The 25,863-nt window shown below is 46.1% G+C and overlaps 1 protein-coding gene across 1 annotated transcript in view; it reads right to left on the bottom strand.

The window, feature by feature from the left end:
- Window positions 1-3,699: 3,699 nt before the first annotated feature.
- Window positions 3,700-25,863, bottom strand: part of LOC109937100 (collagen alpha-1(XXVII) chain B-like) — a 298,313-nt gene continuing 276,149 nt past the window's right edge. Inside the window, exons 18-21 of the mRNA XM_048613403.1 lie at window positions 15,714-15,767; window positions 15,361-15,414; window positions 9,768-9,812; window positions 3,700-3,819 (exon numbers count right to left, since the gene is read on the bottom strand). Of these exons, the coding sequence (XP_048469360.1) occupies window positions 3,700-3,819; window positions 9,768-9,812; window positions 15,361-15,414; window positions 15,714-15,767 (273 nt within the window). The remainder of the gene's footprint in view (window positions 3,820-9,767; window positions 9,813-15,360; window positions 15,415-15,713; window positions 15,768-25,863) is intronic.

Below are 25,863 nucleotides of genomic sequence, written 5' to 3'. Positions count from 1 at the left end.
CCACTATCTTCCCGGCAGGAGATATAAAAATAGTAAAAGTTGGAAGGGAAGAGACTGGTCCACAATGCTGGGAATCGAATGTACTGGTCCTCTATACTTGGAATTGAATATACTGGTCTTTAATACTTGGATTTGAATGCACTGGTCCTCCATACTGGGAACTGAAATGTACTGGTCCTGTATATTTTACATCAAACATATTGGTCCTCTATACTGGAAACTGAAATGTACTAGTCCTCTATACTGGGAATTGAAATGTACTGGTCCTCTATACTTGAAACTGAATGGACTGGTCGTACTGGAGGACTGCTCTAAGGCATACAAGACAAACTGGACCAGTACGCATAATTTACAAGTTTTACTGGCTTTTCCTTCTGGGATGTCACATGATCCAGACCAGTACATCACACCATCCAGTTTTACTGGTTTTCACTCTTGCACCGGGTTAAAAAAAAGGCGTTTTTTTGTTCACATTTATCTTAATAAAGCAAACCAAAGGAAGTTTCAAACAAAGCTCCATAATACGAACAAGGAACAAGAGGAGGCCATGCGGCCCTTCGATCCTGCTCCCCCAATCAATAAGATCATGGCTGATCTGATTTGAACTCCAGCTTTACATTCCTGCATATCCGCCGATAATCTCCCAAATCCCTTGGGAATTGGGAACCTGTTCATCTTTGCCTCAAAAATATTTCAAGATTCTGCATCCACTGCCTTTTGAGGAAGAGAATTCCTCACAGTTGGAGTTTTCAGTCGGTTTCCCAGGAAGCAGGTCAATTGTCTGGAATGGCCAGGTCTCTCCCGTGGTCCCATCCACTGTTGATGTTGTATTTTATGGAATTCTCTTCGCACGGGGGACTGTAGCTTCTCGCCAGGGTTGGGAATGGTGTCTGACAAGAGCTGGAACGCTGGCTGGTTTCCCTGTTCCGGTTGCTGTGTGTCTGAGCGGCCGCACGTGGGAGTGAGGGACTGTTGACAGTGCTGTTCGAGGTGAGGTCTGGGATATCGACCAGGCTCTTCCAATCCCTCCGTGCCGGGGCTGGGGGTTGGAGAAAGGCAGGGGAGCAGTTCCAGCTGGGTTCCAGGCACCGGGTCGGAATGCCAGACATTCCCAAATTTCCTGATTGGGGTTCAGCCGGAGGCTGCCCCATGGAAGTAGCTTCTGCCCCCAATACTGGGCAGCTTTTCAAACTTGTCTCATTAAGTGTTTTGAAAAGGGGTGACTGATGGTCAGTGGGGAGGGGGTGGGGAAGGGCTGGAAACACCTTTCTGCTGAAATACCCTCTCAATTACCCACCTCCTTCCACAGCCTCATGTTGCTCTTAAACTGTGAACTCCCTGGCAGATCCTCCACCTTCTCAGTGCCCTCTTGGATAACATTAGTTGGGTAGCGAATGTGACCTCGTGCCAATTAAGTCATCGCCTTAAACCCCTCCCATGAATTTTGGGACCCAGAACAATTCCCAGCTCCTGTTTTTCCCATCCCTGGAGTGAAAATGCAGACCACTTCGTGTGTTACGCAGATTAAACTCCGTGTTCCATCCTGAAGTGATTACATGGAACGCTGATCTACAGCTGCGGGGATAATGGTTGGTTTGATTACAGTTTTGAAGAAGTGTTAAATGCACAGCTGTTGAAAGAGTAAACACACATTATGCCAGACAGTACGGGTGTAGGAAAAAGAATAAAACTAAAATTGGTTCGAGTTCACAGAACACTTAATGCTCAAAAATGCATGAATTTATTTTACTCAGACAAGCCTTCCGGGCAGATATTAACACTGTTTGGTAAATGTTCTTAAAAATGCCTCTTCATTACTTTTTCTCCTGGCATTTCAACGATAGACACTCACATAGGTGTCATCTGCTGGTAAACTCTCGGCCACGCTCCCTCAAATTGGTTGTTGCAATGGAGGCAAAGCAAACATGCCCGGGAACTGGGAGCAGAGTGTCTGCCCTACAATTGGCTACCAACCACTTCAGTTCCTGGGCACCTACCACAGCGCACGGTCAGCCAGTTCCAGTATCGGCAGAGTATGCACTTTTAAATCCGAGGCGAAATGGACCACTTGTCGTTCGCTGTTCAGTGTAAACTGCAACAGAGGTGAGTGAACACTCAGGCAGGGCTTGGCTCTGCCTCGTTCAGTCTGATCCAGCTACACTGAGGCCAAGTCCAGCCAAACTCAGTTTGGGCGAAAGGGTGGGGTGTGTATCCTGGCACCACATTCCTCTCTGAACTCTGGACAAGTTGTGTCTGCTGTTGGATCACTGACAGAAACAGGCTGTGTTCAGTACTGTCTACACCACTACAAGATAACACGGGCACAATTTGGAAGCGCGCACAGGAACACAGGGTTTTGGGAGGTCCATGTACATCCATCTCAACAGCTGAGGTAGGACCACACAACAGAGGGGCAGGAAAGTGCGCAGGATCCTGGGCTTCATGAATTGAAGTGCCGAGTCCAAATCAGGGAGGCTGCGCTGAACCTTAATAAAACTCTGATTAGGCTACATGCTGAGTATCGCAATCAGTTCTGGTCAGCATGCTTTATTTAGGAAGGATGTGAGGCTTACCAGAAACAGTTCCTGGGTTGAGGGATTTCAACAACAAGGAGAAGCTGGGGTTGTTCTCCCTGGAGAAACTGATGGGAAATGCACAGGCCCATGACTCATTTCAGTAAGTTAGGCAAAGAGAAACAGCAAAGTTGGCAGGGGGGTGGGCGGTGTTGTAGCACGGTGGCTCAGTGGTTAGCACTGCTGCCTCACAGCGCCAGGGACCCTGGTTCAATTCCACCCTCGGGCAACTGTCTGTGTGGAGTTTGCACATTCTCTTGTCTGCGTGTCTGCATGGGTTTCCTCCGGGTGCTCTGGTTTCCTCCCACAGTCCAAAGATGTGCAGGCTAGGTGGATTGGCCATGCTAAATTGCCCATAGTGTTCAGGGATGTGTAGATTAGGTGTGTTACAGGGGGATGGGTCTGGGTGGGGATGCTACAAGGGTTGGTGTGGACTGGTTGGGCCAAAGGGCCTGTTTCCACACTGTAGGGATTCTATAGAAGAAACAGTTTCCCTAAGCTGGGTGGTACAAGGGTCAGGGCAAGAGATGACTGTGGGGGATGTGAGCAGCAGCTTTATTTTCCACACACCAAGTGGCAATGAGCTGGATACTGAGAAAGCTGGAAATGGCAACAATGAAGGATTTCAAATGGAAATTGGATGGGCACTTAGAATCATGGAATCCCTACAGTGTGCAGGCAGGCCATTCAGCCCATCAAATCCACACTGAGCATCCCAGCCCCCTTCCCCACAGCTCTGCGGCCAATCAACCCTAATCTAACATTGGGAGGAAAGCCATGCAGACACAGGGACAATGTGCAAACCCCACACGGTCAGTCACCCAAGGGTGGAACCGAACCTGGGTCCCTGGCGCTGTGAGGCAGCAGTGCCAATCACTGAGTCACTGTGCCACCCTAAGGAATGGTAAAATTAAAAGGCTATGAGGATAGAGCGGACAAATGGGATGGCTGGGGAAAAGCATCATGGATTCAATGGGTTGAATATCCTCGTTCTTTCCCATAAGAATGTTAATGAATCATATTAGTACAATCAGAAAGGATATCAGTGATCATTGAACTGATGTGAGCCAGGTTTGTTTTGGGGAAACAAATCTTGACCTTGTTACACAATTTTTGGACTTTACAGTTAATAGCTGTATACATGAAGCAGACCCAATGTGATCCAAATTGTTACAACAACCCAGTGGCTTACCTTCGGGCCATCAGGTCCTGGTTTCCCAGGAAATCCCCTCCTCCCAGGGCGTCCCTGGAACAATACACAGAAATGGACCAAAATTAATGCTAAATGTTGGATCGTACAAATAAATTTCAAAACTCATTTTAAGTCCCATTCGGTCATTGGTGAGTCTACTTTAATATGTCAGAACTTCACTGCAATTACACAACAGATAAGTGAAGATCACAGACCGCTTACCTCCGACATTTCTGGCGATGGCCCACATGGTTAATCAGCACAACAGCTATAAAAGGCACCAGGAACATAGTGACAAGAGGAGACCATTCAGCCCACAGTAATCCTGTGAGATCATGGCTGCTTTGTAACCCAATTTCACCAGAATTGGGCACTCTAATGGGTGCACCTAATTCCCTGGTCTGTGTTTTCAGAGAACAAGCCAAGGCAGATTTCAGATGTGACATACCTCAAGATTCATGTTAACCTTGAGATGGAAGGTGTGTAATTTATATATGTATTTTAGTATCATTTATTTCAGAGTTTGGATTTTGAACTGGTGACATATGGGTTTTAGTCTATGTGCATGAGGAGATTTAATGATTAACTTGTTTGTATTCCGAAGGTATGATAATTTTTAAATGAGTATGAGTGAGTGAGCCCTGGGGTACTTCTGGGAATTTGTTTTCATTGGGAGGATTTTCCAAATGGACAGGGCAAACTTGAGTAGCATTAGCTTGCCTTTTGTTTCGAAGGATCAGCATTTTTTTTTTGCTTCGGCGAACATCTCAGATCTTGAAAGGCTATTGTTTTTCTGTTCACAGAGGTCTTCGTAGAATTTATAACGTATGAAACAGTTTCTCCTGAAGAAAGAAAGTTCTGTAGAACTGTTAGGAAATGGGTTGCCTTGGTGTAAGGGTTTTAGTGTGAAAGCTCCAAACCAGAAGTATTTGGTTAGAACCCAGAAAGGATTATTTGAAGCTGAGAAAGTTTAAGCTCTGTTGTGTGACTAATCGAGTAAGAGGTTATCCAATTCATAAGACAGGGAATTGAGCGTTACAGTTAGGTTAAACCTGTAGCTGTGATACAGAAGCAAACACTCTCTGGTTCGGGCAACTTAAATGAGCATAGGAAATCACAAAGCTTTCTACCCCTCGACTGGTACCAATGCCCACGGCTAGAACTGCCAGGTTCTCCACTCGGCATGGGCCTGCCTTGCTATGGGTAAAATAGACCACTTAGGCATGTGAAAAGACCAAAAGATGGAGGTTAGAGGTGGCAGTGAAGTCTTGCCCTGAGCCAAATGGGTAGCAAGGCAGGAATGCCTGCCCTCTGAAAAATGCCCATGGGTTGAATTGGTTTGATATAAGTAATTTATTCTTTCTTCCCTATCCTTCCTTTACAGGGTCCTCTATGAAAGAATAGGTTCAGCCTCAAGCCAGAGACTTGTTCCATAAAGCTGGCTGTAACTCGACACAAACTGGTGCAGGAACACAACACAGCAATGGTTGATGTGGGAAAATGGGAAAATTAATACAGTACACGGTGTCATTGCGGAGCTGAGACAGTGTAAGAGGAGATTTCCTGTGAGTCTGGCTGAGCAGGACTAACTTTGATGTCGGTATTAGGTGCTAAGGAATATTCATGTCTCAGTAGCAATGTCCCTGACCTTACTCAACATCAAACTATTAATCTCCAGACTTCTACATGAAATAAGCACTTTAATCACCAACTAGTGAAAACTTCGGCATGAGTTCGCTTTGATTTTCTGCTCAAATAGTAGACTGTGGTCAATGCACACCTGGATTAAACCCCCCACTGTGTCCTGGTTGAGTAAAAATCTTACATTGATGCTGCAACTGAATTGGTAAATGGACTAAGTGGGTTATCAAGGGCGACAAAGAGATTGCATTGTAGATGTCACTCTCATTGGCGCTGTGGCCTATCCCAAATCAAAGTGCGGTTTAGGGACATCTGCACCCATTCAATGCTGGCCTTTCGATGTTAACCACTTCATCACTGATGGTCTGGGTCCTAAGCTCTCTCAAAAATCTCTCCTCCTTCCCCGTGAATAATATCCTCTTTGATCAAGCTTTAGACCACCGGTTCTAATGTCACCTTAAACATTTTAGTGTCAAGTTTTGCTTAATAAAGTTCATGAGTAGGGGCTTGGAACATTTTATTCTGCTAAAGGCCATGTATAACTCCTCGTTGTTGCTGTTTTATGATCAGCATCCCTTCTTTCTGGATAGTTACTTGTATATTAACTTCCGTTGCTTCCTTGTCAGAGTCAGTGGTCATTGCCAAAGTCATCTGTACAGCCACAAACTCAATCCCTCGAAACATTCAGTCCAAAAATAATTTTGACACACTCGCTTGCAAATGATGACTCAGCAGCCCATTCCATACCACATTCAACTCCACTTACCCACCCTTTCACCATAACCCTTAACTTCTTTACTGTTCAAAAATCTATCTATCTTAGCTTTAAAAACATTCAATGAAGAAGCCTCAACTGCTTCACTGGGCAGGGAATTCCACAGATTCACAATCCTTTGGGTGAAGATGTTCCTCCTCAACTCAGTCCTAAACCTGCTCCCCCTTATTTTGAGTCAACACCCCCTAGTTCTAGTTCCACCCACCAATGGAAGCAACCTCCCTGCTTCTATTTTATCTATTCCCTTCACAATTTTATACGTTTCTGTAAGAACATGCCATCATTCTTCTAGATTCTTCTAAATTCAGTCTCGCCTCATAAGCAAACCCCCTCAACTCCAAAATAAACCTAGTGAAACTCCTCTGCACCTCCTCCAGTGCCAGTACATCCTTTCTCAAACAAGGAGACCAAAACTAAACACAGTACTCCACGTATAGCCTCACCAGCACCCTATACAGCTTCAACATAACCTCCCTGTTTTTGAACTCAATCCCTGTAGCAATGAAGGACAATATTCCATTTGCCTTCTTAATTACCTGCTGCACCTGCAAACCAACCTTCATGCACCAGGACACCCAGGTCCCTCTGCACAGCAGCTTGCTGCAATTTTTTACCATTCAAATAATAGTTCTTTTCACTGTTATTCCTACCAAAATTGATGACTCCGCATTTACCAACATTGTACTCCATCTGCCAGACCTTTGCCCACTCACTCACCCACACACACACCTACACACACATCTACACACGCACCTGCACAGACACCCACACACACAGCTACACACACACACCCACACACACACACCTACTCACACACCCACATGTACACCTACACACACACCTGCACAGACACCCACACACACACACCTACTCCCACACCCACACCTACATACACACCCACACCTACACACACACACACGCACACCTACAAACACACCCACACACACAGCTACACACATACCCACACCCAGACACACACCCACACCTATATACACACCTACTGTCACACCTACACACACACTCACGCATACCCTACGCATGCATACACCTACGCACACACACATCCGTACATACACACCCACCCCAACTCCCACAGACACCTACAGACACACACACACCTACATCCACACACACACACACCCACATCTACACCCACACTCACGCATACATCTATGCACACACACACCCACACATACACACCCCCGCCAACTCCCACAGACACCTACAGACACACACTCACACACCCACACACACATACCCACACATCCTCCTCCAACACACACCTACACAGACACATGCACTTACACACCCACACACACACCTACACCCATGTACATACCTATACACACACTCACACACCTATACCTACACAGGCACACACATAAACACCTACACACACTCACCCACACACACACCCCTCGTATATACACACATACCAACACCAAGACCCCACATACACACCTACACAGACAAACACACATTCTCACACATATGCATACACTCACACCCATACACACATAATATCACCAAGTATATTATTATAGATGTATATGACGATTGATAAAAGCTTTATGGTAATGATTGGAATATGACAGCTTTGTGAAATATTTCAGATTGTGTCGAGCCGATAGAAGACACATTTTATCAAAGTTTTTTTTATGAAGAAACAGGTTCATGTGCTGCAGCTCTTTTAACTCAACCAACTCAGTGCCTGTCACTCAATGGTTCATTTCTCTGGGTAGTGCCTTGACTGATCAGAGACAACTTGCTTGATTAAAAATTGAATAAAGTTTGGCAGTTAACTGTCAATCTGCAATAACGGGTGCATTCTCCATGCAATCTCTACCATCAACACCTCTACTATCCCATTTAGGAATGGAAAATTAATGCTGGTCCAGCCAGCAAAGCCCTTGTCCCGTGAGTGAATGGGGTAAAAACAGCCCACTTGCCAGCACTCTCCTCTCCTGCTGTGTAAATATTGGTTTCCTGTTGAATTTGTATTCTTGTTAAATGTCCTGATAATTGCAAGATGAAAAGCTTTGACACAGCTTTATGAACAATACTCAAGCTCTGTAATACTAAACAACTATTTCAGATTATGTGAGACAATACATTGAATACATTGCATCAGAGATCTGAAACTGTGAAGATGATTTGCCCACATGTACAATGTTTTTCCACGGTTGCAATTAGATACAGCGGATACAGTAGGATATAGATCAGTTGGAGGCGTGGGCAGAAAAATGGCAGAGAGAGTTTAATCTGGACAAATGTCAGGTGATGCATTTTGGAAGGTCAAGTACAGGTGGAAATTATACAGTGGATGGCAGAACCCTTAGGAGTATGATATGCATAGGGATCTGGGTGTGCAGGTCCACTGATCACTGAAGGTGGCAGTACAGATCGATAACGTTGTAAAAAGGGCCTATGGCCTGCTTGCCTTCATTGGAAGGGGCATTGAGTATAAGGATAGACATGTTATGCTGTAGCTTTACGGAACTTTAGTTAGGCTACACTTGGAATATTGTGTACAGTTCTGGTCATCACACAACCAAAAGGATGTAGATGATTTGGAGAGGGTACGGAAAAGGTTTACCAGGATGTTGCCTGGAATGGAGGATTTTAGCTTTGAAGAAAGGTTGGATAGACAGGGTTTGTTTTCACTGGAATGCAGGAGGACGAGGAGCGGCCAAATAGAAGTTTATAAGATTATGAATGGCATGGGTAGAGTCGAAGTATGAGGCTTTTTCCCAGGGTGGAGGAGTCAGTTACTAAGGTACAAGGGTTCAAGGTACAGAGGGGTAGCGGGGGTGGGGGGGAAGTTTAAAAGAGATGTGTGAGGCAGTTTTTTCACGCAAAGAGTGGTGAGCGCCTGGAATGTGCTGCCAGAGGAGGTGGTGGTAGCAGACACAATAGCAACTTTCAAGAAACACCTGGTCGAATACACGGATAGGAAGGGAATGGAGGGTTATGGATCCTGTAAGTGAAGACAGTTTTAGTATGGAAGGACAAAATGTGTCGGCACAAGCTTGGAGGGCCGAAGGGCCTGTTCCTGTGCTGTACTGTTCTTTGATTTCAATTTGAGCTTGCTTGAATAACTACCTTATTTTAGTATTTTTAAGAGACTTATGGTAATGGTCAAATAAATGAGACAAATCCCCGTGCAATTTTGTCAAACAGCACTGAAAAGAGTCAGGTTTTACGAAATTCCAAGTTTAAGGGTTCTCTTTGAGTGAGCAGCCATTCTTATTAACAAACATTTGTGCCAAACATTTCGCTCACTGTTTGAGGAAGAAAACACTGTGACAATTTTCAGCTGTCAATCTACACTCTCCCACTCAATGATGCCAGTGTATCACTGTCTTGTCAGTAGTTTACATTATAACTTGTTCAAATTGTGTTTAAATTATTAATCTGTCTGCTTCCTTAATCTTGTAAACCCCTCTGTTTCGCAGAGCCAGAAATATTTTTATGTAATATAAAACTGGCCTCATCTGACCCTTACTTATGTTTCCAGGAGCATGTTTCGATCTATTTACAGATATTAGAAGGAGCGAGTTATCAATAATGTAAAATACAGACATACCTCAGGGCCTGGCTCTCCCGGTCGTCCAGTCCGACCTTCATCGCCCTGTATTGAATCAGATAAAAAGCATCAGTCAGTGAATAACATGCCTTACTCTCCACTTTATCTTCCTGTGTGCTGCCTGGAACTGTATCCAAACTGGTGTTCGGCATTTTGTCACCTCCTGTCTCCCCAAAGTCTCTCCCACCGTCTACAAGGCACAAGTCAGGAGTGTGATGGAATACTCCCCACTTGCCTGGATGGGCACAGCTCCAACAACACACAAGAGGCTTGGCACCATCCAGAACAAAGCAGCCCCCGCTTGACTGGCACCACATCCACAAGCATCCACTCCCTCCACCACCGATGCTCAGTAGCAGCAGTGTGTACTATATACAAGATGCACTGCAGTAACTTAGGAATCCTCCTTAGGCTGTACCTTCCAAACCCACCGCAGAGAAGGACAAGGGCAGCAGAAAGATGGGGACGCCACCCCCACGCAAGTTCCCAGAGTAAACTTGAGAATGACGCACATTGCTTCGCCTTGCCTTGGATACCTGAAAACAGAGCTCCAGTACGGCCAGACCATGTATTGCCTGGTTTTATTTTTATTGTTTTTTTTCCCTTATCAAGTGGAATCATACACACCTTTCACTGTCTCTATGTCAAAATCCTAGAACTTTCTTTTCATTCATTCACGGGATGAGGGCATCACTGGCTAGGCAGCATTTATTGCCCATCCCTAATTGCCCAGAGGGCAGTTAAGAGTCAACCACATTGCTGTGGGTCTGGAGTCACATGTAGGCCAGACCAGGTAAGGATGGCAGTTTCCTTCCCTAAAGGGCAATAGTGAACCAAATAGGTTTTTCCTGACAATTGGCAACAGATTCCTGGTCATCATTAGACTCCTAATTCCAGATCGTTATTGGATTCAAATTCCACCATCTGCCATGGCAGGATTCGAACCTCTGTTGCCAAAAGGTTACCTGGGTCACTGGATTAATAGTCCAGTGAATACCACTAGGCCATCTAACTTCCCCCAACAGCTTCCCCCATACTCCTCCTAACTGCACTTACACAGACTCCAGTGGTTCAAGACTGCAACTCACTACCACCTTCTCAAGGAGTAATTAGGGATGGGCAATAAATGCTGGGCCCAGCCAGTGACCCCCACGTCCCATAAAAGATGAAACAACATCTCCACATGGTCACTGCTGACTGTCATGATGTTTATAGATACAGTAAACATTCTAGAGTGCTTCAGTTGTACCAATTTTATCACTGATCTCTAGCAGGAACTATTGATTGAAATGCAATGATCACTCCAAATTTCCCATAGTTTCTGGTGGGTGTTTCACTGATTCCAACAGAGTACCATCCAAACTGTAGTCTGTCTAGACATCACTGAGACCCACCTTTAATGGCGGATTCATGTTCAGCTTGTTTCTCTGCCTTAGTAACAATGATCTCGTCTGCATCGCTGAATGCATGCATACAACAACCACCAAACAACATTTTAAATGAGGCCTGCCGACGCTTGAAGTAACAACAAAAACATCTTGCATTTATATAGCACCCCCTCAGCGCAATCCAACATCCTGAGGAGCTTCATATGAACTAAAACATGCCCCCGAACCATGGCCACGGGGATATCAGGTCTGGTGTGCTAAAACTGGATTAAAGAGGTACGTTTTAGGGCATGGGGTTAATGCACAGGGTTTAGGTACAGAATCCCACAGCTTCAGACCCAGTCAGCTCAGGGCAGAGCAAGTAAAACCAGGGATGCTGGAGAGGCTAGAATAAGAGGGAGTCCAGCTCTCTCAGTGACACTCGGGAGGTTACAAAGATAAAGGCAGTGAGATATTTGAAAACATGGATGAGACTACATGCTACATAAATGCAAGGCTTTCATTTGTGAAGGAACAAACATTAGAGAATGATTTTATTTATGCTAAATCCGACTGTTTTGGAGCCAGACACTTCCTTGAACTGGTTGCTAAAATGTGGAAAAATATATTTTTTTCTTATGCTTTCATAGTTACAATTGAAAAAAAAACTCAATGTCTGCTTGTGGTTTTTTCACATCTATCAAACTGACTGGTGATCCAAACCGGAATGATTTATCTCTGATCTTGGAAGTTACACTGAACAAACCAAAGGTATTTTATAAGGAGGTTTTTCCATTAATTTTTCCTGTTCCTCTTTTGGAAGCTCTCTGATCCCATTCCCACATTCACATGAGACCCAGCTGTTAGCAAGGAGTCACAGCGAGAGAGAATCACCCCGAGTTGTGATCTGAGCTGTTTTAACTCTTGGTTACGCTGGAAATTGTCGAGAGAGAGAAATAATCAGTATTTGTTCAGCCTCGATCCCTGAGTCTGACTGTCCAGGAAAACCATCATCGGTTAAATCTGAACTCGCTCCATCCCCTGCTGATTCACAAGAAGTGAATCATTGGGCATCCACTTCATCTTCTGGAAAATTCGCCTGCCTGGGCTGTAATCCACACCTAAGTTGTGTTCTTCCACATCCACTCTTTCTTATTCACATCCGGCTGCACCCTGTGTACTAAAGCCTAAACTGCAGATCTTTTATACTTCAAACCCCCGCCTAGACTGTATCTTATTCTCCAGTGACCTCCTTCAGTCCTGTGGCATAGTGGCTCAGTGGTTAGTACTACTACCTCACAGCACCAGGGACTGGGGTTCAAATGCCTACCTCAGGTGACTGTTTGTGTGGAGTTTGCATGTTCTCCCTGTATCTGCATGGGTTTCCTCCCACAGCCTAAAGTTAGGCAGCTTGGCCAAGCTAAATTGTGCAGGCTAGATGGCTTAGTTGCAGAGATAGGATAGGGTGGGGGGCTGGTGTAGACTCTGTGGGCTGAATGGCCTCCTTCCTCACTGTAGCCAGGCCTCCTATGTGTTCTGATCCCTCCCTCTTTGGCTGAAATCTTAAGCCTCCTTATTTAAACAGAACAGTCTGCCTATGATTTATACACAAAGAAATGGGAGAACTAGTAGATCAATCAGCCCCCCTAAGCCTGCTTCAATATTCAATAAGATCGTGGCTGATCTGCTTGTGTTTCTAACTCCCATTTAAAACGTTGCCCCTTTGTTCTGGACTGACCCACAGAAGGGAGCATCCTTGTGACCATTTAGCACCTTACACACTTCAATCAAGTCACCTCCCACGCTTCCAGACCCCTATGGGTACAAGCCGAGACTGTTTTCCTCATAACACATCCCGCTGGTTCCAGGTATCAGACTAATGAACCTCCTCCAGCTCATTTACATGAGGAGACCATATGAGGAGACATAGTGTTCAGGAATTGGTCTCACTTGCAGTTTCTAAAAGCTTCTTTAAAAACATGATTCCTGTGAAATTTCCTATTCCTCCCATTCCTGCCTAATCCCATGTTTTGGATACACTTTGTGTTGAAATGTTGGATGACACGACATACAACTGTGCACACTACACAGTGAGGTAAACACAGTGGCCACACGTAAACTGGGCGAACAACACCTTGTATTCCACCTCGGGTGCTTACAGGCCAATGGCCTCAACATTCAATTCACCAGCTTCAAAATCTTCCCCAACCCTGCAAATCTTCCTTCTCACCCATCACCCCACCCTTCCCATTGAACAATCTCCACAACCCCCTACCTGCATCCACCCATCATCATCCCATCTACCTTCCCCCAGCCCCCCACCCCGTCCCTCTATTTCTGAGCTCCCCTCCCCCTCCCCAGTCCTGACGAAGGGTCCAGACTCGAAACGTCGACTCTCCTGCTTCTCTGATGCTGCCTGACCTGCTGTGTTCCTCCAGCTCTGCACTGTATCGATTCTGACTCCAGCATCGGCAGTTCTTGCTACCTCCACATTTCAACACTCTTACTCTTCACTGAAATTCACCTCAGTATATTTTGGCGCTTCTGTTTAAAGTGCTGATGTCTTGCTAAGGCTTTAAAGCAGGTTAGCAGTGAATGGAGAGTTTAGACATCTCCATCCCGTCTGCAATTCCCTCTTTCAAACCTTCGCTCCGGATTTTGTCGTTGCAAGGGATGTGGATTTTCAGAAACAACATTAGAAATTGCTGGAACATCTCAGCAGGTCTGGCTGCATCTGCGGAGAGAAAGCAGAGTTAACCATTTTGTTCAGAATAGACCCTGTTATAAAGAAGAGCCACTGAACCCAAAACGTTAACTCTGCACTGAACAAAATCGTTAACTCTGCTTTCTGTCCATAGATGCTGCCAGACCTGTTGAGCTTTTCCAGCAATTTTTGGTTTTGTTTCTGATTTCCAGCATTCGTAGTTCTTTCGGTTTTTATTTTGTTTATGTGCATTTTAAGCCCATGCTTCAATTTAGCTGTCTAACTATTTGATTGCAATTCAAATTCAACAGATCTTCACCTCCTTCTCACTCAATAGAAATCCGTTTGCTTCTATTCGGCACCTTTCACAGGCTCAGAACAATTCAGAAATGCTTCACCATCTTTCTCTGGTGCACCATCGCTGCTGCTATAGGCATGAAACAACATCGTGCATTTATAAGACATAGCAGCAGAAATTAGGCCATTCGGTCAATCGAATCAGCTCTGCTTTCAATCATGGCTGACAAGTTCCTCAACCCTATTCTCCTGCTTTCTCCCCGTAACCCTTGATCCCCTTGATAATCAAGAACCTATCTACCTCAATCTTAAATGTGCTCAATGCCCTGGCCTCCACAGCCTTCTGCAGCAGTAAATTCCATAGATTCACCACTCTCTGGCTGAAGAAGTTTCTCCTTATCTCCGTTCTAAAAGGTCTTCCCTTTACTCTGAGGCTGTGCCCTCGGGTCCTAGTCTCTCCTACAAATAAAAACATCTTCCCAACATCCACTCTACCCAGGCCATTCAGTATTCTGTAAGTTTCAATTAGATCCCCCCCTCATCTTTCTAAACTCCAATGAGTATAATCCCAGAGTCCTCAAATGTTCCTCATATGTTAACCTTTTCATTTCTGGGCCTGTTCTCGTGAATCTCCTCTGAACCCGCTCCAGGGCCAGTACATCCTTTCTGAGATATGGGGCCCAAAACTACACACACTATTCCAAATGTGGCCTGACCAGAGCCTTATAAAGCCTCAGTAGTATTTGCTTTTATATTCAAGTCTTCTCAAAATAAATGCCAACATTGCACTTCCCTTCTTAACTACTGACTCAACCTGCAAGTTTACCTTGAGAGAATCCTGGACTAGAACAGACTGGAATATATAGCACATTTCTCCACCTCACAACGTCTCAAAGTGCTTAATGGCCAACGAAATGCTAACTGAAATGCGGCAACTGCTGTAAAGCGGGAAGGAAAGACAGCCAAATTGTGCACAGCAAGATCCCACAAACAGCATTTTGGACAAATGACCAGATAATGTTTTAGTCGTATTGATTGAGGGAGAAACAATGGCCCCAGGGACCGCAGGAAAACCTTCTTCAAAGCCTTGGCCATGGGATTTTTGAGGCCCCTTCCTGCAACACCTGAGGGAGTAGGCCTGGCTTCAGTTGAACCATTGCTCTACAAGAAAACGTAATGTCCAGTTCGATGGCAGCATAGAGGTAAGCTTTCCCTCAGTACTTACCTCTTGACCAGACAGACCCTGTGGCCCAGGTAGGCCTCGTGCTCCTGGTTTTCCCTGGGAAAGATTTCAAAAAAAACAGAGAATATCAGACGTAGAAAATATTTCTCAAAGTTAGCCAGCAACCCGAGGTCCAGATTATTGCCACGAGCGTCCGCAGCTGGCCTGACCTCCCAGGTTCCTCACAAGGCCTTCCAGAAAATTTTTTTAAACCAACTGGAGCAAGATCAACAAAACAAAAATGCAAGCAGCACCATTTGGATAGGGGCAATCTTCTAGAAAGCAAACCCGGTGGCAAAATCATTAGTTGGCCACTTTAGTTGGCCGATGGTGTGCCTGATTGGAAAGGGACTCACCTTTGGGCCTTCCGGACCATTTTGCCCTGGAAGACCGATGTCTCCTGGGAAACCCTGCATTTGTAAGATAAAAGCAAGACAGTTTGTGAATTTGCAGCCCTTCACAGATGCGCTTAATAAAATACATTTTGTATTGTTTACAGTCATTGAAATTATGAAGCTGAGACTCTAACCATTCTATTTTCCTTAATGCTAGCGCTGTGTTTGACTCCTCATTCTTTGAGTATGCCCATAGGCTATGCGTAATTTGGTGTAAGTTCGATTTGACAGGTAAGCTGGTTCTAAGGGATTGGATTATGTTTAAACAGGAGAACTTAAGAACTAGAAGCAGGCCATTCAGCCCTTCGAGCCTGCTCCCCTCTTTGATATGATCATGGCCAATCTCATCTTCGCCTCAACTCCACTTTCCTGCCTGCTCCCTATAGCACATACATTCTGAGGAAGGGTCACCGGACCTGAAACGTTAACTGATTTCTTTTCCTTCACAGATGCTGCCAGACTTGCTGAGCTTTTCCAGCAACTTCCGTCTTAGCTCCTGATTTACAGCATCCGCGGTTCTTTTGGTTTTTATTTCCTATAACACAACACTGACAAAAAAAAATCTGTCTATCTCCTCCTTAAATTTGCTTAGTGTCCCGGCTTCCATCGCGCTCTTTCGGGGAGTGAATTTGACAGATTCATGTCTCTTTGAGAGAAGTAGATCCCCTTCATCTCTGTTTGGAATCTGCAAACCTCTGAGCAGGGAGAACGCACATTGCTGTAGGCTGCTTCAGCTCAGCTTGAGGGGTGATCAGCAATCAAGAGGTTGTTGGAGGTTGGCATCTGCAGGTGGTGCCCAGTAAGAGGGGGGCGGATTAGGGGACCGGGGGGGGAATGTGAGGGTCTATGGGGGTGGAAGGTGAGGGGCAGATTTGTGGAGAAATGGGGGAGGGGGGAGAGATGGGGTTGTGATGGGGGATGTGATGGGAGGTAGATGGGAGGGGTGACAGGAAGGGGGATGGGAGTGCGATGGGCAGCGTTCTGCTTCCTCCCATGACTGCAGTCCAACCTGGGTTGCCACATCTGCTGGAAGTCCCAAGTACAGTGTAGGTGTCTCCTTCATGCCATCAGTGGATTTTGTTAGACTCCAACATCCGCCCCTCTGTTGGGAGGTGGAGGATCCCAGTGTTCACCACGAGGAGGGAACGAGATTGAGGATGCACATCCGGGGCGCTTTTCCAATCAAAGATCACATCCTTATGCACATGAGCGCCACATCAGCTAAACCATCTGGTGAGCCTCTGCCCCTTTGGAATCCAACGTTTTTATCTTAAAGTCATAGAGTGACGGAAACAGCCCCTTCAGCCCAACTCACCCATACCAATCAGGTTTCCTAAACCGGACTCGTGCTGTTTGCCTGCATTTGGCCCATATCCCTCTAAACCTTTCCTATCCACGTACCTGTCCAAATGTCCCTTTAATGTTGTGAGTGTACCTGCATGCACCACTTCCTCTGGCAGCTCATTCCAAATACACACCGCCCCACTGTGTGAAAAAGTTGCCCCTCAGGTCTCTTTCAAATCTTTCCCCTCTCACCATGCCCCTCTAGGTTTGGACTCCCCTACCCCTGGGGGAAAAGACCTTTGCTATTCACCCTAGCCATGCCCCTCATGATTTTATAAACCTCTATAAGATCGCCCCTCAGCCTCTGACGCTTCAGGGTAAAAAGACCCAGCCCATACAGCCCCTCCCCATGACTCAAACCCTCCACTCTTAAATAGATTTTAAAGTTTGTACAAATGTAAGGAAAAGTTAAGGATGAAGGGCTTCAGGTGCTGATCTCTCCAAAACTCCAACATATTCGATCTAATAGTTAATTGCATTTTGAATTGATCTAACTAAATTGCATCAATTTACTCAGGGTCCTAGCATCAGCTGCACTCTTGGGTAATGAATCCAACAACTTCATGACCCTTGACTCTGGGTCTGGTTCCAGTGGAGAGATTATGTCAAATATTTGTCAATCTTTGGTTAAATTATTTTTCTTGCATTCTTTTCAATTCACCTTAGGCTGAATTTATTAGGAGGTCAAATATTTAAACTGATATAAAAACAGAAATTGTTGGAGAAACACAGCAGGTCTGGCAGCATCTGCGGAAAGAGAAACAAGGGTTAACGTTTCGGGTCCAGGGACCCTAATTCAGAACCGTGCTTTCTGCACACAGATGTTGCCAGACCTGTTGAGTTTCTCCAGCATTTTCCATTTTTGTTTCAGATTTCCAGTATCTGCAGTTCTCTGTTTAACAATAATGATGCCACATTCTGGATTAACCTTATCTGGAGAATATGCTACATCTCTCAATGTGGTCTTCCATTAATTACCTTCTCATTAGACTGATCAAATCGATATAAAGACCACATGGCACAATATCAAAGAAGACCAAAATGAAACAACTCCACAGAGGCTGGTGTCCTGTCACCAAGCCACCTTTTATTTACAATGAACTGTCCTAGACTGTAGCACTGTCTTACACAGAGTCAGATACCAGAGTGTCAGTATTCCAAACACTCCATCTTTTTATCTGTCAGCCAGGGCTCCCTGATTGGACCAGGTTTACAGCCCCAATCAGGGAACTCCTATTCTATGAAGTCCACCTGGCTGACCCTGTTACAATCACGACACAAACAATTTATTTCCAGTTCCCTGGGCCCAATATCTATTTCCCCAGTAACTGTCACTAATGTGAGCTGTGTGCAATCTGACTGCTGCATTTCTGTAAGAAAACTATTTGCAGGATATGGTGGCTCAGTGGTTAGCACAGCTGCCTCACAGCACCAGGGACCTGGGTTCAATTCCACCCTCGGGTGACTGTCTGTGTGGAGTTAGCGCATTCTCTCTGCGTCTGTGTGGGTTTCCTCTGGGTGCTCCGGTTTCCTCCCACAGTCCAAAGATGAGCAGGTTAGGCAGATCGGCCATGCTAAATTGCCCATAATGTCCAGGCTAGGTGGGTTAGCTGTGGGAAATGCAGGGTTACAAGGTAGGGAGTTGGGTCTGGGTGGGAGGCTCTTCAGAGGGTTGGTGTGGACTCGATAGGCCAAATGGCCTGCTTTCACACTGTAGGGATTCTATGGGGTGTCATTGAAAGGTCAACATTTAATGCCCATCCCTAACTGCTCTTAACAAAGTGATTGGCTGACCCACTTTCAGAGGAAATCTAAGATATTGCATTAGTAGAAACAGATGGTGCTGGAGAAACTCAGCAGATCAGCAGCATCTGTGGAGAGAGAAACATAGCCAGTACTTTGAGTCTGGTTGTGACTTTTGTCTGGAACCCTATGTAAGATATCACACCGCTGTGAATTCAGTCTTCAGCCAGACTAGGTACAAAGAGCAGATTTCATTACCGAGAGGGAGTTCATGAACGACAACAGCAACGTGGCCAATGATATCCAACAGAAAGATAAACAGCTCAGCAACAGAATGAAAATTAAATCTGGCGGTTGCTGTGCCTGGAGCCCACCTGGGATCTGCCAATGACCAAGATCAGGGGCATCATTGTTTTATGAATCATAGAAAGGCAAGTACACAAGAACAGGCCATTTGGTCCAACAGGTCTGTGCTAACTCTTTGCAAGGGCAATTTCCATAGTGCTTTTCCTTGTAGCCCTTCTTTTCCCCTTCAAGGGGTTTATCCAAGCACTTTGAGTCTGTATCAGTTACATTCTCAGGAGGTGTCTTCCATGGCCTGTGTACTCTGCCTAGAGGGCAGCTCATCTAGTACAGTGGGTAGTGTCCTGCCTCTGAGCCTGAAGCTCCAGACACACACGGACACTCCACCTTTGGAATGTGGGAGGAAACCAGAGCAAACCCACGCTGACACGGGGAGATATGTGCAAACTCCACACACACAGTCACCCGAAGCTGGAATCGAACCCGGGTCCCTGGAGCTGTGAGGCAGTAGCGTGAGCCACTGGGCCACTGTACTGGGGGAATACTTTGTGAATAACAGAAACATGGAGCCTTTTCACTGTCCGTGCTTCGGATAACCAACACATTCCTGGGACTGACTTGAAAGAAATTATTGAGAAGCAAGCAGACTATTGATGGCAAGGAAAAACAGCAACACTGCACTGCACTGCCCTGTCTTCAGTAACGTATGGGTTACTGAACCGTAACCCATTGCCTGGCTCTTGTCCCCGTGGGTTTGAGATAAAGTTGCAGTGCTACAGCTTTGCTGTGACCCACAGCGAGGGCCATTGCTTTTGAGTCTAGACCAGAGCACTTGAATAAACCCAGGGTGCTGTTGCCACGGGAATGCAGAGAGCAGGCTCTCCATTACTCAGTGCCAATACGCAGCGTATCCCACATCACAGCATGCCAGGATGCACAGCAGAGATCATACCCTCCCTACCAGGAGACAGGGAGAAACTGCTCCTGCTCGTGAAAGGATCAAGAACGAGAGGTCATTGCTTTAAAACGATGTGCAAATGACGTAAGGGTGATGTGTGAAAAAATAAAACAGTCAGTGGCTCGGGTCGGGAATGCGCTGCCTGGAAATGGGGTTTAACTGAGGCAATGAAGAGAGGAAATGGATGGTTATTTAAACAGAAATAAAGTGCAAGTGTATGGGGGCAAGAGCAGGAGACTGGTATGAGGTGGTGATGCTCTGTTGAAGAGCCAGAGCAGGCATGATGAACCAATCAACCCCCTCTGCACCATAACAATTCTTTGATTCTGCTTGTTCAGTTGAGGCACTCAGGTAAGGGAAAGTGATGGCCCAGCGGTATTAACACCAGACTTTAGATCTGGGTAATGTTCTGGGGACCTGGGTTCAAATCCTGTCATGGGAGATAGTGATACCCATTGTTGGGAAATCCTCAATGGCTCACTAATGTCCTTTAGGGAAGGAAACTGCCTTCCTTACCTGGTCTGGCCTACATATGACTCCAGACCCACAGCAATATGGTGGACTCTGGGCAATTTTGGATGGATAATAAATGTTGGCCTAGCCTGCAACACCCATAGTCCGTGAATAAAATATAAGAGAACACTGAATGATTGTTTGGATAGAAATAGTGAGTAAGAGTATTGGAAGGAAGGGGATTGGCACTAGGTAATGATTGTTTGGAAAGTCCAGGAGTCACAGTGCGGTCACTATGAGAGCAAGTGCCTGTTTGAATGGGAGCAGAGATGTTGCCTGAGAATTCAGGACCCTGAAATTTCAGTGTGGGGTCCCAGCCCCCACTTTGGGAGGGCCTACTTTGATGGGTTGCTCCAGGTGCTAATTCACATTCCTTTCCACACAGCCTATCAATTATTTATCTTCAGATAATTCTCTAGTTCTCTCTTGAAGGCCAAGATTAAGCCTCTTCCACCCCGATCTGTGGGAGCACGTTCCAGAGCCTAACCACTCACTGCATAAAACTTGGTTCTTCCTCCTGTTCGCCATTATCCTTCTGGCCTTAAAGCTGGGCGCACTATTCCTTATTCCTTCCATCAATAGGAGCAGTTAGGAACATAGAACATAGCAGCAGGAGTAGTCCATTCGGCCCATCGAGCCTGCTCCTCCATTCAATTTGATCACGGCTGATCCTCTATCTCAATGCCAGGCTCTTGTACTTTCCCCAAACCGCTTGATGCCTTTAGCCTCCATACATTTATCTAATTTCTTAAATAGATTCAGATCCACGGCCTTCCATGAGAGACAATTCTCTCCAGTGACCCAGTCTAATCTGCTCATGATTTGATCAGATCAAATGATGGCGACCATCACCCACAGCGAACTGAGACGGGGTAACTGATACAAATACAGAAGGTCTGACCGGTAAACTCCAAATTTCGCCTCCCAGCAATGCTGCGGCCTATCACTTTGTCATCGAAATATCTAACAACATACACACAAAAGTATTAACGCAGTCCTGCCACATCAATAATTAGGCACCCTGTTATCGAATGCTCATTGATTTACTGTGGTGAGGGTGGGGGAAGGTTTGGTCAGAAAGTTGGGGGGTCATTCAACTTGGGCATTCCTTCTCATTCTGGGCAGTTTTACCTCCTCAGGGTGTCTCTGAGGTCACCCTGCGCCCCCCCATCCCCCTTACTCGGGGGTCCAGTTTGACTGATGACTATGGTGGGGGTACATGGGAATAATGGTGGGGGGTGTATGGTTACTGACGGCCACGGGAGCACTGGAGTCCAGGCTGGGATTTGGAGGGGTTGGGGGGGGCGGGTGGGTGGCGGGTGAGGATCGGTCACCTGCAGGCAGGTGTGGGTGAGGGAGAACCAAACACGGGTGGGGGAGGTGGTGTCGGAGGGTTTGGAGGGGGGAGAGATCAGGGACCTGAGAGTGGGGCGGGAGCACTGGGAAGAGAGGACACTGGAGATTTAAGGCAGAGATAGACAGATTCTTGATCAGTCAGGGAAACAAGGGTTAAGGGGACATGACAACAGTCAGATCAGCCATGATCCCATTGAATAGGTGAGCAGGCTCAAGGGGCCGAATGGCCTACTCCTGTTCCTGTTATTGATGGTCTCATTGGACAATAGTGACTATTGATGACCTCAATGTCTTACCAGCTCCCCTTTGTACTATTTCAAAATGAACCAATTCAACTAAATTAAGGCCAAACTAAAAAGGGTCAGCCCCCTTGAACTGTAACTAAAGTCAAAATCACTAAGCGAACACACATAATTTAAATTAAAATCCAATTTTGTGGGGCAAGGGTAGGGACCAGGTAAGTGAGGGTTGATGCACCTGAACCCCTGCACTGTTTGCAGAACCAATCTGCACTGATCAAACCGATGGCCCAATTATAATGGGAGAGACCTGCACAGGGCACTCCAACAAAAGTCAAGATGATGAAGAAAACATACAGAATCAGAACTAAAAATCCATTTGTGGGGCGCCCTGGGCCTTGTTGTGCCCAATGTTTACAGAAGCAGTGTCCTTTTTATGCATGTTCTTGGGTGCATTTAACTCAAAACTGCCCATACCTTGTGCATTTTAACAATGTAATTAATGTGCCAGAAACACTCTCCTGTTGCATTTCACAGGTCCTGACTTTGAGGAAACAGTTTAGACTCCTTACAATTAACGGCTGTTGAATTCCAAAAGCTGACGAGCGATGGAAGTCCTATCGAATATGTCAACCCACCTCCTTAGGGTAAGGCTGACCACTCACCTGCGTTCCAGCCTCGGTCACTATAACCAGCTGTGAAATGCAATAACCACAACAGACTCTTTCAGTTAGACCTGGAAGGGGTTTCTCTTTAGCATACTAGACCAAGCAGGCCTTGTAGATCCCTATTCTTAATGGGAATAGTGGAAAAATCTGCACCATTCATGCGGCAACTCAGACAGCACCATGAGCTGGGACGCCCTTACAACATGGTGAGCAAAGGTGTGGGAGCTTCAAGACCTGACTCAAAGTGACCTGCTTACACAACCAACACTATCACTTTCCCTGCAGACAGCATCCAGACCTGGTACTGTATCTCTATTCCTTCATGGTCTTTGGATCTCAATTCTAGAATTCCTTCCCTAACGGTACCCTATCGCATGCAGCAGTTCAAGGAGGCAGCTCACCATCACCTTCTCCATAGCATTCAGGGATGGGTAACAAATTCTGGCCCAGACAAACACCCACGTCCCAGGTAAAACCAAATAAGTGTTTGTAGGCAAGGCAGTGTTTATTTCTAGAAATGGTGCATTTTCACTGCTCAGCCTTTGATGTGGAGACTTTAAATCCACAAAGCGCTAAGGAATGTTTATTTGTTGATGAGAATTACATTGTGAGACTAAACTGAAGGAAGACCTGCTATCAGAATCTAATGGCACAAAGCCAAGGATGGATAATCATAGCCAGTGCAACAGAGGGGTCAAATCACACTGTTGTACTCAGACAGCCTTGACATAAACAATCATTATTTTGAATGTGAAAGTTGATCCTGAGTTCAAACTGCGATCTGATGTTATTCTTTAAAGAACCACCCAGTGGACAGAAATTTCAAAACACCACTGTTAAGGCTTCAATACCGTCTGAAAATGATGAGAGCCTTCAATTTAGCAAAACTTTCACCTAAATTATTATTTAACTTCTGTGTTATAAATGAAAAGCCAACCACCACTTTACTCATACACGTAATGTCTGTAATCTGCTTAACACTGCAGCGTTCTTGGTGCTAATCACTAAGAACGTGGTTTTAATGGTTTGCTCACAGTTGTATCACTGCACATATTTGTTGCGTGAGCTTCAATATGTGTGTATACAGTGGTATCCCTGCCTTCAGCTTCAAGTGCCACTCCCAAACTTGATGACCAGGGAAGGTGAGTTCACAATGTGGCTAACGGCAGCCAGTGAGAATGGGAGAGATTCTCTGTCCTGTCCAAGTTTTTTTTCCACCCTATGCTCTGTATGTCCTTGCTTACTATGATCTGCCTGTACTGCTCGCAAACAAAGCTTTTCACTGTACTTAGGTACACATGACAAGAAATTAATCAGTTACCTGCAGAAGGTAAAGTTAAGCCACTTTAATACCTTGCCAAGAATAACCATGGGCCAACACAGACATCTGTGGCTAACAACACCTTAATGAGGTACTTAGAACAGTACAGCACAATACAGGCCCTTCGGCCCACAATGTTGTGCCGACCTATTATCCTACTCGAAGATCAAACAACCCTGCATATCCTACATTTTACTATCCTCCGTGTGCCTATCCAAGAGTGGCTTAGAAGTCTCTAAAGTATCTGACTCCACTACCACTGCCGACAGCGCATTCCACACGCCCACCACTCTGTGTGTGAAGAACCTACCTCTGACATCTCTCCTGTACCTTCCTCCAATCCCCTTAAAATTATGCCCCTAGGGAAGGCAGTGGCGTTATTGTGTGTCACTGGACTTACAGCCCAGGGCCTAACATCCTGTAGACACAGGTTGGAATCCCATCGTGGCAGATGACAAAATCATGTTTAAGGAAAAATCCTGAAACCAATGTCTTTGAAACCCATCTGGTTCACTAACGCCCTTCAGGGAAGGAAACTGCCATCCTAACCTGGTCTGGCCTACATGTGACTCCAGGCCCACAGCAATGTGGTTGACTCTTAACTACCCTCTGGGAAATTGAGGATGGGCAATAAATACTGGCCTGGTCACTGCTTGTATCCTGTGAATAAATGACAATGAGGTGCGGGACAGAGAGGAAGAGTCGGCATTTTACACTGGGAATCTGATGTTAGGTTGCAACCCTTAGTCAGGAGCATCTTCCTTGAACTGGCCAATCAATGGCCAGCGGGTGGGACTGTCCAATGGCAGGTGGGCTCTGCGCGTTGGAGGAGAAACTCCTTGGCACTTCCCAAAGTCCTCAATTACTGAAGAGAGATGGGCGCAGAGGGATTTTGCCCGGAGATCCAACTGCTGGTCGGCCTGCTTAGCATTGCTTGTGACACCGCGGTGGTTCCTCTGCCTGACCAAGTAATCACAGCCTGCTTCGGATCATTGACGTACACCCTTCCACTCTGTGATGCCACCTGTGGGACACAAACCCTGGGGGACCAGCACAATTACACTGATAGCTGACAGCACAAATTTACCCGCTTGCCTGCCCCCTCCTACCACTGTCCTCCAACCTGCCCCCTCACCCTGTACAGGGACAAATATTCAGCTCAGAGCTTCCAATGTAGGGCAGCCATGTTGGCACAGGTGGGTGGCACGGTGGCTCAGTGGTTAGCCTGGGACCCGGGTTCGATTCCACCCTTGGGCGACTGTCTGTGTGGGGTTTGCACATTCTCCCCGTGTCTGCGCGGGTTTCCTCCGGGTGCTCCGGTTTCCTCCCACAGTCCAAAGGCGTGCAGGTTAGGATGGACGCTAAATTGCCCCGTGATGTGCAGGCTAAGTGGGTTAGCCAGGGGGGATGCAGGGTTACAGGGATAGGGTGTGGGTCTGGGTAGGACGCTCTCTGGAGGTTCGGTGCAGACTCAGTGGGCTGAATGGCCTATTTCCACGGGGTTCTATGACGATGTCAATTCGACAGCTTTTAAACAACCAGCGACTCTCTAAGACCGGGGGGAGATTGGTCGAGTCACCTCAAGGAGAAAGTTTAGTTGTGTTCAGCCGAATCCACCAACAGCACAGCAGTGAAGCAGCCAGGAGTTGAAGTGTGCAGTGAGAAA

The sequence above is a fragment of the Rhincodon typus genome, chromosome 28 (assembly GCF_021869965.1).
Source record: "Rhincodon typus isolate 14 chromosome 28, sRhiTyp1.1, whole genome shotgun sequence".
NCBI lineage: Eukaryota > Metazoa > Chordata > Chondrichthyes > Orectolobiformes > Rhincodontidae > Rhincodon > Rhincodon typus.
The sequence above is the reverse complement of the archived record's forward strand: the minus strand, read 5'-3'. Positions and strand labels throughout refer to the sequence as shown.